The sequence below is a fragment of the Bombina bombina genome, chromosome 10 (genome assembly GCF_027579735.1).
Source record: "Bombina bombina isolate aBomBom1 chromosome 10, aBomBom1.pri, whole genome shotgun sequence".
NCBI lineage: Eukaryota > Metazoa > Chordata > Amphibia > Anura > Bombinatoridae > Bombina > Bombina bombina.
In genome coordinates, this window is record NC_069508.1 from 163,473,943 (window position 1) to 163,487,120 (window position 13,178).

At 47.6% G+C, this 13,178-nt stretch overlaps 1 protein-coding gene across 6 annotated transcripts in view; it reads left to right on the forward strand.

The window, feature by feature from the left end:
- Positions 1-13,178, forward strand: part of CC2D1B (coiled-coil and C2 domain containing 1B) — a 129,534-nt gene that overhangs the window by 62,738 nt on the left and 53,618 nt on the right. For all 6 annotated transcript variants that reach the window (XM_053693470.1, XM_053693473.1, XM_053693472.1 and 3 more), the window contains exons 14-20: positions 3,589-3,730; positions 4,308-4,480; positions 5,054-5,179; positions 5,366-5,424; positions 5,711-5,827; positions 7,107-7,180; positions 7,557-7,615. In XM_053693470.1, coding sequence (XP_053549445.1) covers positions 3,589-3,730; positions 4,308-4,480; positions 5,054-5,179; positions 5,366-5,424; positions 5,711-5,827; positions 7,107-7,180; positions 7,557-7,615 — 750 coding nt within the window. The remainder of the gene's footprint in view (positions 1-3,588; positions 3,731-4,307; positions 4,481-5,053; positions 5,180-5,365; positions 5,425-5,710; positions 5,828-7,106; positions 7,181-7,556; positions 7,616-13,178) is intronic.

Here is a 13,178-nt window from a genome sequence, read left to right on the forward strand (position 1 = left end):
TCCCTGGACACTAGAAATAGTTTCTCAGGGTTATCTTCTGGAATTCAAGGAACTACCCCCAAGGGGAAGGTTCCACATGTCTCACTTATCCTCAAACCAAATAAAGAGACAGGCATTCTTACATTGTGTAGAAGACCTGTTAAAGATGGGAGTGATACACCCAGTTCCAACGACGGAACAAGGAATGGGATTTTACTCAAATCTGTTTGTAGTTCCCAAAAAAGAGGGAACTTTCAGACCAATTCTGGATTTAAAGATCCTAAACAAATTTCTCAGAGTACTTCGTTCAAAATGAAAACCATTTGAACGATTCTACCCACAATCCAGGAAGGTCAATTTATGACTACCGTGCATCTAAAGGATGCGTATCTACAAATTCCTATCCACAAAGAACATCATCAGTTCCTAAGGTTCGCCTTTCTGGACAAACATTACCAGTTTGTGGCCCTCCCATTCGGGTTAGCCACTGCTCCAAGGATCTTCACAAAGGTACTCGGATCCCTTCTAGCGGTTCTAAGACCAAGGGGCATTGCAGTAGTACCGTACTTGGACGACATTCTAATACAAGCGTTGTCTCTTTCTAAGGCAAAGGCTCACACAGACATCGTTCTGGCCTTTCTCAGATCTCACGGATGGAAGGTGAACATAGAAAAAAGTTCCCTGTCTCCGTCGACAAGAGTTCCCTTCTTGGGAACAATAATAGATTCTTTAGAAATGAGGATTTTCCTGACAGAAGTCAGAAAGTCAAAACTTCTAAACGCTTGTCAAGTTCTTCATTCTATTCCTCGTCCTTCCGTAGCTCAGTGCATGGAAGTAGTAGGATTGATGGTTGCAGCAATGGACATAGTTCCTTTTGCGCGAATTCATCTAAGACCATTACAACTGTGCATGCTGAAACAGTGGAATGGGGACTATACAGACTTGTCTCCAGTGATTCAAGTAGATCAGAAGACCAGAGACTCACTCCGTTGGTGGCTAACCCTGGACCACCTGTCCCAGGGAATGAGCTTCCGCAGACCAGAGTGGGTCATCGTCACGACCGACGCCAGTCTAGTGGGCTGGGGCGCGGTCTGGGAATCCCTGAAAGCTCAGGGACTATGGTCTCGGGAAGAGTCTCTTCTCCCGATAAACATTCTGGAACTGAGAGCGATATTCAATGCTCTCAGGGCTTGGCCTCAACTAGCAAAGGCCAGATTCATAAGATTCCAATCAGACAACATGACGACTGTTGCTTATATCAATCATCAGGGGGGAACAAGGAGTTCCCTGGCGATGAAAGAAGTGACCAAAATAATAAAATGGGCAGAGGATCACTCCTGCCACCTATCTGCGATCCACATCCCAGGTGTGGAAAACTGGGAGGCGGATTACCTGAGTCGTCAGACATTCCATCCGGGGGAGTGGGAACTCCACCCGGAGATCTTTGCCCAGTTTACTCAATTATGGGGCATTCCAGATATGGATCTGATGGCGTCTCGTCAGAACTTCAAGGTTCCTTGCTACGGGTCCAGATCCAGGGATCGCAAGGCGACTCTAGTGGATGCACTAGTAGCGCCTTGGACCTTCAACCTAGCCTATGTGTTTCCACCGTTTCCTCTCATTCCCAGGCTGGTAGCCAGGATCAAGCAGGAGAGGGCCTTGGTGATCTTGATAGCTCCTGCGTGGCCACGCAGGACTTGGTATGCAGACCTGGTGAATATGTCATCGGTGCCACCATGGAAGCTACCTTTTGAGACAGGATCTTCTTGTACAGGGTCCATTCGAACATCCAAATCTGGTCTCCCTCCAGCTGACGGCTTGGAAATTGAACGCTTGATTCTATCAAAGCGTGGGTTTTCAGATTCAGTGATAGATACTCTAGTTCAAGCCAGAAAACCGGTAACTAGAAAAATTTACCATAAAATATGGAAAAGATATATCTGCTGGTGTGAAGCCAAGGGATTCTTATGGAATAAGATCAAAATCCCTAAGATCCTTTCCTTTCTACAAGAGGGTTTGGATAAAGGATTATCAGCGAGTTCTCTAAAGGGACAGATTTCTGCTTTATCTGTCTTATTACACAAACGACTGGCAGCTGTGCCAGATGTTCAAGCATTTGTTCAGGCTCTGGTTAGGATCAAGCCTGTTTACAGACCTTTGACTCCTCCCTGGAGTTTAAATCTAGTTCTTTCAGTTCTTGAAGGGGTTCCGTTTGAACCTCTACATTCCATAGATATTAAGTTGTTATCTTGGAAAGTTTTGTTTTTGGTTGCTATTTCTTCTGCTAGAAGAGTTTCTGAGTTATCTGCTCTGCAGTGTTCTCCGCCCTATCTGGTGTTCCATGCAGATAAGGTTGTTTTGCGTACTAAGCCTGGTTTTCTTCCAAAGGTTGTTTCTAACAAAAATATTAACCAGGAGATAGTTGTTCCTTCTTTGTGTCCGAATCCAGTTTCAAAGAAGGAACGTTTGTTACACAATTTAGACGTAGTCCGTGCTCTAAAATTCTATTTAGAAGCTACAAAAGAGTTCAGACAAACTTCTTCTCTGTTTGTCATCTATTCTGGTAAAAGGAGAGGTCAAAAAGCGACTTCTACCTCTCTTTCCTTTTGGCTTAAAAGCATCATCCGATTGGCTTACGAGACTGCCGGACGGCAGCCTCCAGAAAGAATCACAGCTCACTCCACTAGGGCTGTGGCTTCCACATGGGCCTTCAAGAACGAGGCTTCTGTTGATCAGATATGTAAGGCAGCGACTTGGTCTTCACTGCACACTTTTGCCAAATTTTACAAATTTGATACTTTTGCTTCTTCAGAGGCGATTTTTGGGAGAAAGGTTTTGCAAGCCGTGGTGCCTTCTGTTTAGGTAACCTGATTTGCTCCCTCCCTTCATCCGTGTCCTAAAGCTTTGGTATTGGTTCCCACAAGTAAGGATGACGCCGTGGACCGGACACACCAATGTTGGAAAAAACAGAATTTATGCTTACCTGATAAATTACTCTCTCCAACGGTGTGTCCGGTCCACGGCCCGCCCTGGTTTTTTAATCAGGTTTGATGAATTATTTTCTCTAACTACAGTCACCACGGCACCCTATAGTTTCTCCTGTTTTTTTCCTCCTGTCCGTCGGTCGAATGACTGGGGTGGGCGGAGCCTAGGAGGTACTATATGGACAGCTTTGCTGGGACTCTTTGCCATTTCCTGTTGGGGAAGAGATATTCCCACAAGTAAGGATGACGCCGTGGACCGGACACACCGTTGGAGAAAGTAATTTATCAGGTAAAACAACAAAAATGCTGGTGTTGACTGTCCCTTTAATTATAACGCACTAGTTCAGTAAGAACTGTTGACTTGCAGCGACTGCCTAATAAATATTCCTGTTTACACTGACACACGATAGGCACTGATCAGTCCTACAGGTGACGACATTATTCCTATGTTAATGAGCAGATCATAGGCAATATAACGGTAATAACGATGAATGTCAATAGACTTCTGTGCTGCAGTATCTTTCGCTCCAGTTTAGGGCACACTGTGATTTATAGAATTATTTGTCAGATGCAAGTGATGAGTACCTCAGTCTGGTAAATGTTGTCCTTCTTTTTCTATCTACAGGATGAGGTTCTCCCTAAGAAACCCAAGCAACTTGTCAAGCCTTTTGTGATACATCCTGTGTCACACCATGATGAGCCTTCTCTGAACTCCAAATCCATTATCCCAGATAAGACGGCATCTTCAGATTCACTCCCTGCTGAAGGTATTTAGAAGTAAGATGCCTTTTCTTGGGCATTAGCTTTTGTAGACCCACTCAAGTGGTGTAGTGTCCAGTTTTCCACATATTGAGAAGTACCAATCCACTGTACTATGTTATTCCTTATTCTACAGTATATAGTATAATAGTGACGTGTATGGTACGGGTTACACTCATTTCCATGTTGCACCATCTTTCCAGAATACATGGGAAAGCATCCCACTCATCTCCTTCAGGTGAATCCTTTACAGTTGCTGGTGTCCGTCACTAATTACTCTGTGGTATTTGTTACCTTTCGGACCTGCCACTGGGTCCTCAGCAGTTTAATAGTTAATCTTCCACTTTGGTGTCTTCATGGCTTGAAATAAACCTAACAACATGCAGATGTAATCTGAGTCTAAAGGACTCCAAACTGTACATAGTGACTGCCCCTCTACCTCTCCCCCTCTCATACACACACCATTAGCAATTACTCTTCTCACAGCCTTCTCCCTACCCCTCTACAGAGAGTTTCTGTCATTGGTGGGCTCTCCAGTCCACTATGTACAGTAGCCGCATAACTAACCCAGATCACATCTCTCAGCTCAGGAGCAGATTGAGCTTCTGGAGAACAGGAGACAAGAGTTCAGGAAAGCAGCTCTTCAAGCCAAACAGAGGAACGACCTGGAGCAAGCCAAACAGCATATGAGATCAGCACACTCCATGCAGACGTCCATTGATCAGCTGAAGAGCGGACAAACTGTGGACATTTGCAAGGTTAGAATGTACCCAGGGCTTTTATCATATTATCTGGTTTTCATAACCACAGATAGAAAAAATATCATTGTCAGCAGTTGTCATCCGGTATATCTGTACGTGCCTGTGATTGTGTGTTTTTCAGTTTTGTGAGAATGTGGTTGTGTGTGTGTCCGTCTTTGGAATTAGTGTTTGGGGTTCTGTGTGTGTTTGGGTGTTAATGGTAGTGTTGTGTGTGTTTATGGCAGTATTTATAGCTTTGTTGTGTGTTTATGGCAGTAATTATAGCAGTGTTGTGTGTGTATTTATGGCAGTGTTGTGAGTGTTTGGTGTTCTGTGTGTGTTTAAGGCAGTGTTGTGTTTGGGGTTCTGCATGTGTTTATGGCAGTAATTATAGCAGTGTTGTGTGTGTGTGTGTGTGTGTGTGTTTTTATGGCAGTGTTGTGAGTGTTTGGTGTTCTGTGTGTGTTTATGGCAGTGTTGTGTTTGGGGTTCTGCATGTGTTTATGGCAGTGTTGTGTTTGGGGTTCTGCATGTGTTTATGGCAGTATACTCTTCACAAGCACAGCCTCATTTCCTTGCTCTTACTGACAGCTGCCGTCCTTGCAAGATGATGATAATAGCGACTTTGTGCTTATTGACCATGAGGACACAAAACCACTACAGAACACAGATGATGTCTACAATCAGCTGCTAAAACTGATGAATGAACAACAAGAGGTACTTACAGCAAGCTAATGCCCCTCCCCCACTAGAAAATGTCCGGGTGCTACATGCTACCACTGCACCCCATATTAGAGTGAGAACCAGGGGTTCTTTACTAACTACAGTCTGACATTTATAGTGTAAAGGACTGAACTCTGGTTTTATCTTCCCTTTATTTTTTTTATTTTTTTTCTGTTTCAGAAATGCCTCCGATACTCCAAGCAGTTTGCACAGATGGGCAACATCTCAGAGACCACCAGGTAAGTGATGTGTGCACTTGGCATGAGGGATTCCAGATGATCTGCTTAGGGATATGCTGCAAGCGCATAGCTCCTTCTCCCATTGTGCATTTAATCTGAACTTCATGCAAACATTTTGTGTAATAAGTGGTTCCAGTAGTAAAATCATTGTCTCTGCATGTTTACAGTCTACACATCAGCTTGTGTGAAGAATAATAGGGTTGTACATACAGCCAGTTGTGTCAGTGTTGGTCCTGTAGTAGGAATTCTGCATTTAGCGTCCATCTAACAAGTGATCTCTCTACAGATTTGAGAAGATGGCACACGACTGCAAGAAGAACTGCGAGATTCTGCAACTGTCTCAAGCTCAGGGCCTGGAACCACCTCCCTATCACTTTGAGGACAAGACCATGAAAATAGTCAGGTACCAGGAGTCCACTGCACGTTGTTTATGCTCAAAGATCAGATAGAGAGATGATTAGAGCAAATCCTTTCCTCCTCAGCCCTGAGCATTGCACCAATGTGCTCTGTTTGCCTGGGCATTAGGTCTGAGGACAGAAGACCTTTGTATTATTGCTTTGGGCAGAGAACGTAGGCGTTATGGCTAGGGTGGATTTGATTTAAATCCCTAGTCGGTAAGACCAATCAAAATCTATTTAAATCATGGTTTTCATTTTTAGAATTAGAACTTTTCAGATTATTTTTCCAGTTATATCAGACTATTAACAATAAAAACAAACAAAAGTTCATCTTAAATCCTACTGAAAAAGATGCAACATTTCAGTTCAACTATATCAAAACCTTGTGAAAGAGAAAAGAGGGGGATGAAGATAGAAACGAGGAGAGAAATATGGATCAGGAGAAAAGAGAGGAAGTAGTAGGCAGAGTAAAGAAGGGTGGATAGATTAGTCCGATGTCGGGTTGTTAATGGTACCCAATAAGGACTCCCAATAAAACTTTATATCATAAAACCTAGTGAGATTCCCTTTTCTAAAATAAACATATTCTTCGTGGGACAGGAGGGTTGTGGTGTGTTGGATCCAATCTCGTCTAGAGGGAGGTTGGGTAGACTTCCAGTTTCTTGCTATTAGTGTCCTAGCACTATTCAAGCCTTTTAATAAGAGATTCCATTTAATTTTGCAAAATACCACAGGCTTATAGTTTAATAGTGCAGTTAAGGAGTTTAATGTGAAGAAGTCTCCGAATATCAATCGAAAAGCTGCTTCTATTTATGACCAGAATGGTTGGAGTGTCATACATTGCCACCAAATGTGTGACATAGTGCCCGTCAGACCACACCCCCTTCAGCATCTACTGCTTACATGTGGATAGATTTTAAATAATTTATTTTTATCCACCCTGGTTATGGCTACTGTCAAAGTACCTATGTGTTATAGTTATAGCCAGATTACTAAGTATTAGTGCTGTGAGTCAAGGGTCCAGGCTTTATTGTCAATAGCATGTGATCCAGGCTTCATGGTATAAAATGAGCATCTAGACATTGTGGCTACATATTCTAGATTGTGTGATCTGGGCATTATGCCAATAGTAGCCTGACCTGAGAGGTAGGAGTTGTGCCTGTTGTGTTCTGGCCATTGTACCCATGGAGCATGTGATCTGGGTGGTGTTCCTGTTGGGCATGAGATCTGGGTGGTGCTGGGCTGTAACAATGCCTTTAGCCTCTGTCACATTTTTTCTAACAGGATCTTCTCAGAACTCAGCAGCACAGAGATGCTACTTATCATTGTACGAGGAATTAATCTGCCCGCCCCTTCAGGTAAGTGCTGTATCATTAGCTCCGCCCCTTCATATAAGTGCTGTAGCATTAGCCCTGCCCCTTTAGGTAAGTGCACTAGCTCTACCCCTTCATGTAAGTGCTGTAGCATTAGCTCCGCCCCCTTGGGTACATGCTGTAGCATTAGATCCTCCCTTTGCCTTACGGTCGCTTGGCTAATCCGCTGCTGTGTTTGCATTTGTGAAGCATTAATCTAGTTATTAAAAGTGACTGTCCCCTGCAGCTGTGATCAGGTGAATCACTGTTTGTGATACTCTCTGCTGTCACTGTAACTCCCTATAACCAGGCAGCCCAGCGACCCCTCATTAAGACCTCTTTTGTGGTTACCATGTTTTACCTACAACTGTTTCTCATGCAGGAGTCGCACCCAATGATTTGGACGCTTTTGTAAAGTTTGAATTTCCATATCCAAGCACGGTGAGAACCCTTAATTAGCATATTACAGTGATTTGTAATGTATAGTGGTTGTTTACTATGGTTTGTGTGATATTGTTTATATAGTGCAGTGGGGGAGCCGGGAGTTTATATATTGCACCTTAAATGGACAGTCAACACTAAAATTGTTATTGTTTAAAAAGATAGATAGCGCCTTTACTACACATTCCCCTGCTTTGCGGAACCAACATTGTTATATTAATTTACTTTATAACATTTAAACCTCTAAATTTCTGTCTGTTTCTAAGCCAATACAGACAGCTAGCTCATGTGGGCCATATAGATAACATTGTGCTCACGCCCGTGGAATTATTTAGGAGTTAGCACAACACAGTGCTAAATGCAAGTCAATAGATAATAAATAAATAGCCATGTGATTAGGCTGTCAGAAGAGGCTTAGATACAAGGTAATCACAGAATAATAATATAATTGTGTTGGTTATGCAAAACTTGGGAATGGTTAATAAAGGGATTATCTATCTTTTTAAACAAAAAAAAAGTTCTGGCATAGTCTGTCCCTTTAACCTGCATGCAAATAAAGGTATAATTAATCTAAGTAACAAGAAGGAAGCGGACTACAGAGCAACTCTCATGCTAGTGAATTTGCTGTGTGGTTTACGGAGTTTGTTGAAGTTATCCTAGCGAGTTGGACTGGAAGGTCTGTGCTGTACAAAAAGGAACGCCTCTGAGCTTTACACTGTGACCTTGCTGGAGAGTTAGCTCTTAGTAGTGACTGCTCTGTCATATTAGAACTTCAAAAGCTTTTTCTTTCTAATGACACAGTGAGTCCACGGATCATCTAATTACTATTGGGAATATCACTCCTGCCCAGCAGGAGGCGGCAAAGACCACCACAGCAAACTGCCAAATATCACATCCCTTCCCTCCAACCCCAGTCATTCTCTTTGCCTACGTTAGAGCAAGGAAGTGGTAAAGTTTAGGTGTTAGAAAGAAGATTCTTCAAGCAAGAGTTTATTATTTTTCAAGCAGTGCAAGATTGTGCTGCTTTGTCCGAGGGTGTAGCCGTAGTCCATATCAGTCTCTTCAGTAGAGCAGTGGTGGCTTTCAAGCAATGGGAACTTGTGGGGTACAATCCTCACTGCGCCTCCCATGTATTTCATGCTGCCCTATTCGTGGAAGCCTGAGTAAGATTACTCAGTCTTTGTTTTTATCCACAGGTCCATGTGAGGGAGCTGACCTTCTCAAACCTAGTGAGCTGCCGTGCTGCCTGGCAGAAGTCTAAAGGTAAGTGCTAACTTTATTTTTTCCTGGGAGCACATTGCAGAAAATAAAAGCATGGCACTTTACAATATAATTGTGGGACAAGAGAATTCACCTATTACTTGGGGGATCATTTTATTATGGGCAGCAATAGCAGGCACTGGGGATGAGGAGGTGGTGTTTTTATTATTACTTTACTCTCTGCGGCTTTTGTAATACTTTTAGCCGATCGGGAGGTTATCATTGTAACGCCCACGATGGGCGGGGCTAGCTGTGACGGCTTTTCTGTTGCGCGCTGTCACGGATATCAGATGGCTAAGGCTACCCCCCACCCCCCTACAACCTCACCCCTGTTGTTTCTCAGTGGTTTTGGGCTCCTCAGAGCAACCACCATCTCTGGAAGCTGTTTGTTTGCTTTGTGTTGGCTTGTTTTTGTGTTCAGAGAAAAGTTGGTGTATGACCAGGAAAACCCTCCTAGGCTGGCCGGGCTCCTGGAACTCCCGGTCGGCTGCCTTACAACGGACACTCGCCTAACCCCTCTCAGGCTGGCCCGTCTCCTGGAACTCCCGGTCGGCCACAGGACAGCAGAACACCCGCTAACTTTAACCCAGGTCGCTCCAGCAACCATGTGCCCCAGAGCTCCGCTCTTTTGGGGATTAGTAGCCCCTGGGGAGTACAAGGGGTGGGAGAATTGCCGGAGGGGAGCTCCTTTTGGAACTGGGGGTTTTGGACACCCCTAACCCCATAACTTCAACGGACTGTAACTCCGGTCCCCAGTAACGAATCATGCTGATTTTTGGACTGTGGCATCTGGGGACCGAGAGCTTTAAACACCATGTAAGTGCCGCCGCTCCACCGGGATCACCCGAAACCGCCACCCCTATGTATTGGGATTATGTGAGACTGTGGCTCCTATGGAGGTGCCGGGCTGTCTAGAGGGGCGGGAATGGCGGGAAAATAGTGGGATTGTCCAGGGTCTTATCAAGATGAGCTGACTGTATAAAAGGAGTGTGTGTTTTCAATAAAATCAGTTCCTGTTAAACCTGAATGCTAGGCTGTCTAGTTATTTGTGTTTGCTCCAGCTAAAATCACTTTTCCTGGGCTACATAGCAGCCTGTTCCAGGCAGAGGAAGGACACTCTGACAGAGCTACCTAGTCTGGTAGCTAGAGTCTGCCACAGGGTGGGACCCTGAGTACTGGGGCTGTCGGACATCAGGGGTGGCTACAGGCTGTGGTCACTTGCCAGCTACATAGCTGCAATCGGCAGGGAGGAAGCAGGACCCGTTTGGCGGAGCTACCCAGTCGGGGTAGCTGGGGGTATCCGTCACATTGACTGGCAGCGGTGGGATCTGCTTCTTTTACAAGGTTCCTGCTGACAGAGGAGACGTACCACAGTAGCCGGTAAATATGGAGGCAGAGTTCCTAGCGAGAGTACAAAAGATGCTAACTGGAACAAAGGATCCTTGTTCAGAACAGGACGTTCTGACATGGAGGAACCTTGCCCTCCGAGACCTTTGGTGGGAGGCTCTGCAACAGGAGCAGGAAAATGGAAAGGTCCTCCCCACAAATGGCACAAGATTCTGGGTACGGTGGACCGTGAGGCTGCCTTTCCTGGGAGAACAGCCAAAGAAGGAATGGCTAGCTGTTCTACATAGACTGATCCAGTAAGAGATGTGGGTGGAGGACGGCTATCGAGCCCTCCAATGGCTCGCTATGCAAGCGCAGCCATGGCTGGAGGAAGGATCCCCCACAGAGGGCTTTGGCTTCGGCGGCCCTGGATTGTTGTTTACAAAAAGGACCCACAGTTTGGGAGTGAGACAGACCAGGGTCTAGAGGATATCTCTTGGCTCCAAGAGGAACTGCTGGATCTCTTGGAGGAGACCTGGCTGCTGGACGATCTGGATTTTATAATTTACCAGGAAGAGGCACTGGTCAAGGAATACAAGAGGCTGCTGGATCTCGCTAAGCAGCGTGCCAGGGGCATACAGATCTGGGGTGCAGCCCTCTGGGATTCATGGAGCTTGACTGTGGAGGAGTGGCAGCAAAGAGAAAGGAAACCAGGGCTCCTGGATCCTGATCAGCAGTCTGGCTCTGAGATTATAGACTTGGACAAGGGAGAGATGGATGTTGATAACTCTCCCCAGCAGCAGAATCCCTTCCTGGGAGAGGAGACTGTCGGTCTCTCTCCCCAGCGGCAGAGCCATCCCCTGGGAGCGGAGGTAGTCGTCCTCCCTCCCCGTAAGCCGAACCTCTTCCTGGGAGAGGAGACAGTCGGTCTTTCTCCCAAGCAGCAGAGCCAGGAGCCGGGAGAGGAGACAGTCGGACTCTCTCCCAAGCAGCAGAGCCAGGAGCCGGGAGAGGAGACAGTCGGTCTCTCTCCCCAGCGGCAGAGCCAGGAGCAGAGAGAGGAGACAGTCAGTCTCTCTCCCCAGCGGCAGAGCCATCCCCTGGGAGCGTAGGTAGTCCTCCCTCCCTGTAAACAGAACCCCTTCCTGGGAGAGGAGACAGTCGGTCTCTCTCCCCAGCGGCAGAGCCAGGAGCCGGGAGAGGAGACTGTCGGTCTCTCTCCCCAGCGGCAGAGCCATCCCCTGGGAGCGGAGGTAGTCGTCCTCCCTCCCCGTAAGCCGAACCCCTTCCTGGGAGAGGAGACAGTCTGTCTCCCCAGCAGCAGAGCCATCCCCTGGGAGCGGAGGTAGTCGTCCCCCCTCCCCTTACAGAGAATCCCTTGCAGGGAGAGACGGGTATCGATATCTCTCCCCAGCGGCCGAACCCCTTCCTGGGAGAGGAGACAGTCGGTCTCCCTCCCCAGTGGCAGAGCCAGGAGCCGAGAGAGAAGACAGTCGGTCTTTCTCCCCAGCGGCAGAGCCATCCCCTGGGAGTGGAGGTAGTCATCCTCCCTCCCCGTAAGCCGAACCCCTTCCTGGGAGAGGAGACAGTCGGTCTTTCTCCCCAGCGGCAGAGCCAGGAGCAGGGAGAGGAGTCAGTCTCTCTCCCCAGCGGCAGAGCCATCCCCTGGGAGCGGAGGTAGTCGTCCTCCCTCCCTGTAAACAGAACTCCTTCCTGGGAGAGGAGACAGTCGGTCTCTCTCCCCAGCGGCAGAGCCAGGAGCCGGGAGAGGAGACTGTCGGTCTCTCTCCCCAGCGGCAGAGCCATCCCCTGGGAGCGGAGGTAGTCGTCCTCCCTCCCCGTAAGCCGAACCCCTTCCTGGGAGAGGAGACAGTCGGTCTTTCTCCCCAGCGGCAGAGCCAGGAGCAGGGAGAGGAGTCAGTCTCTCTCCCCAGCGGCAGAGCCATCCCCTGGGAGCGGAGGTAGTCGTCCTCCCTCCCTGTAAACAGAACTCCTTCCTGGGAGAGGAGACAGTCGGTCTCTCTCCCCAGCGGCAGAGCCAGGAGCCGGGAGAGGAGACTGTCGGTCTCTCTCCCCAGCAGCAGAGCCATCCCCTGGGAGCGGAGGTAGTCGTCCCCCCTCCCCTTACAGAGAGGCCCTTGCAGGGAGAGACGGGTATCGATATCTCTCCCCAGCGGCCGAACCCCTTCCTGGGAGAGGAGACAGTCGGCTCCTGGCTCTGCCGCTGGGGAGAGAGACCGACTGTCTTCTCTCTCGGCTCCTGGCTCTGCCGCTGGGGAGGGAGACCGAGAGAGAAGACAGTCGGTCTCTCTCCCCAGCGGCAGAGCCATCCCCTGGGAGTGGAGGTAGTCTTCCTCCCTCCCCGTAAACAGAACCCCTTCCCGGGAGAGTAGACAGTCGATCTCTCTCCCCAGCGGCAGAGCCAGGAGCCGGGAGAGGAGACAGTCGGTCTCTCTCCCCAGCGGCAGAGCCGGGAGAGGAGACAGTCGGTCTCTCTCCCCAGCAGCAGAGCCATCCCCTGGGAGTGGAGGTAGTGGAGGTGCAAGATTGTGCTGCTTTGTCCTAGGGTGTAGCCGTAGTCCATATCAGTCTCTTCAGTAGAGCAGTGGTGGCTTTCAAGCAATGGGAACTTGTGGGGTACAATCCTCACTGCGCCTCCCATGTATTTCATGCTGCCCTATTCGTGGAAGCCTGAGTAAGATTACTCAGTCTTTGTTTTTATCCACAGGTCCATGTGAGGGAGCTGACCTTCTCAAACCTAGTGAGCTGCCGTGCTGCCTGGCAGAAGTCTAAAGGTAAGTGCTAACTTTATTTTTTCCTGGGAGCACATTGCAGAAAATAAAAGCATGGCACTTTACAATATAATTGTGGGACAAGAGAATTCACCTATTACTTGGGGGATCATTTTATTATGGGCAGCAATAGCAGGCACTGGGGATGAGGAGGTGGTGTTTTTATTATTACTTTACTCTCTGCG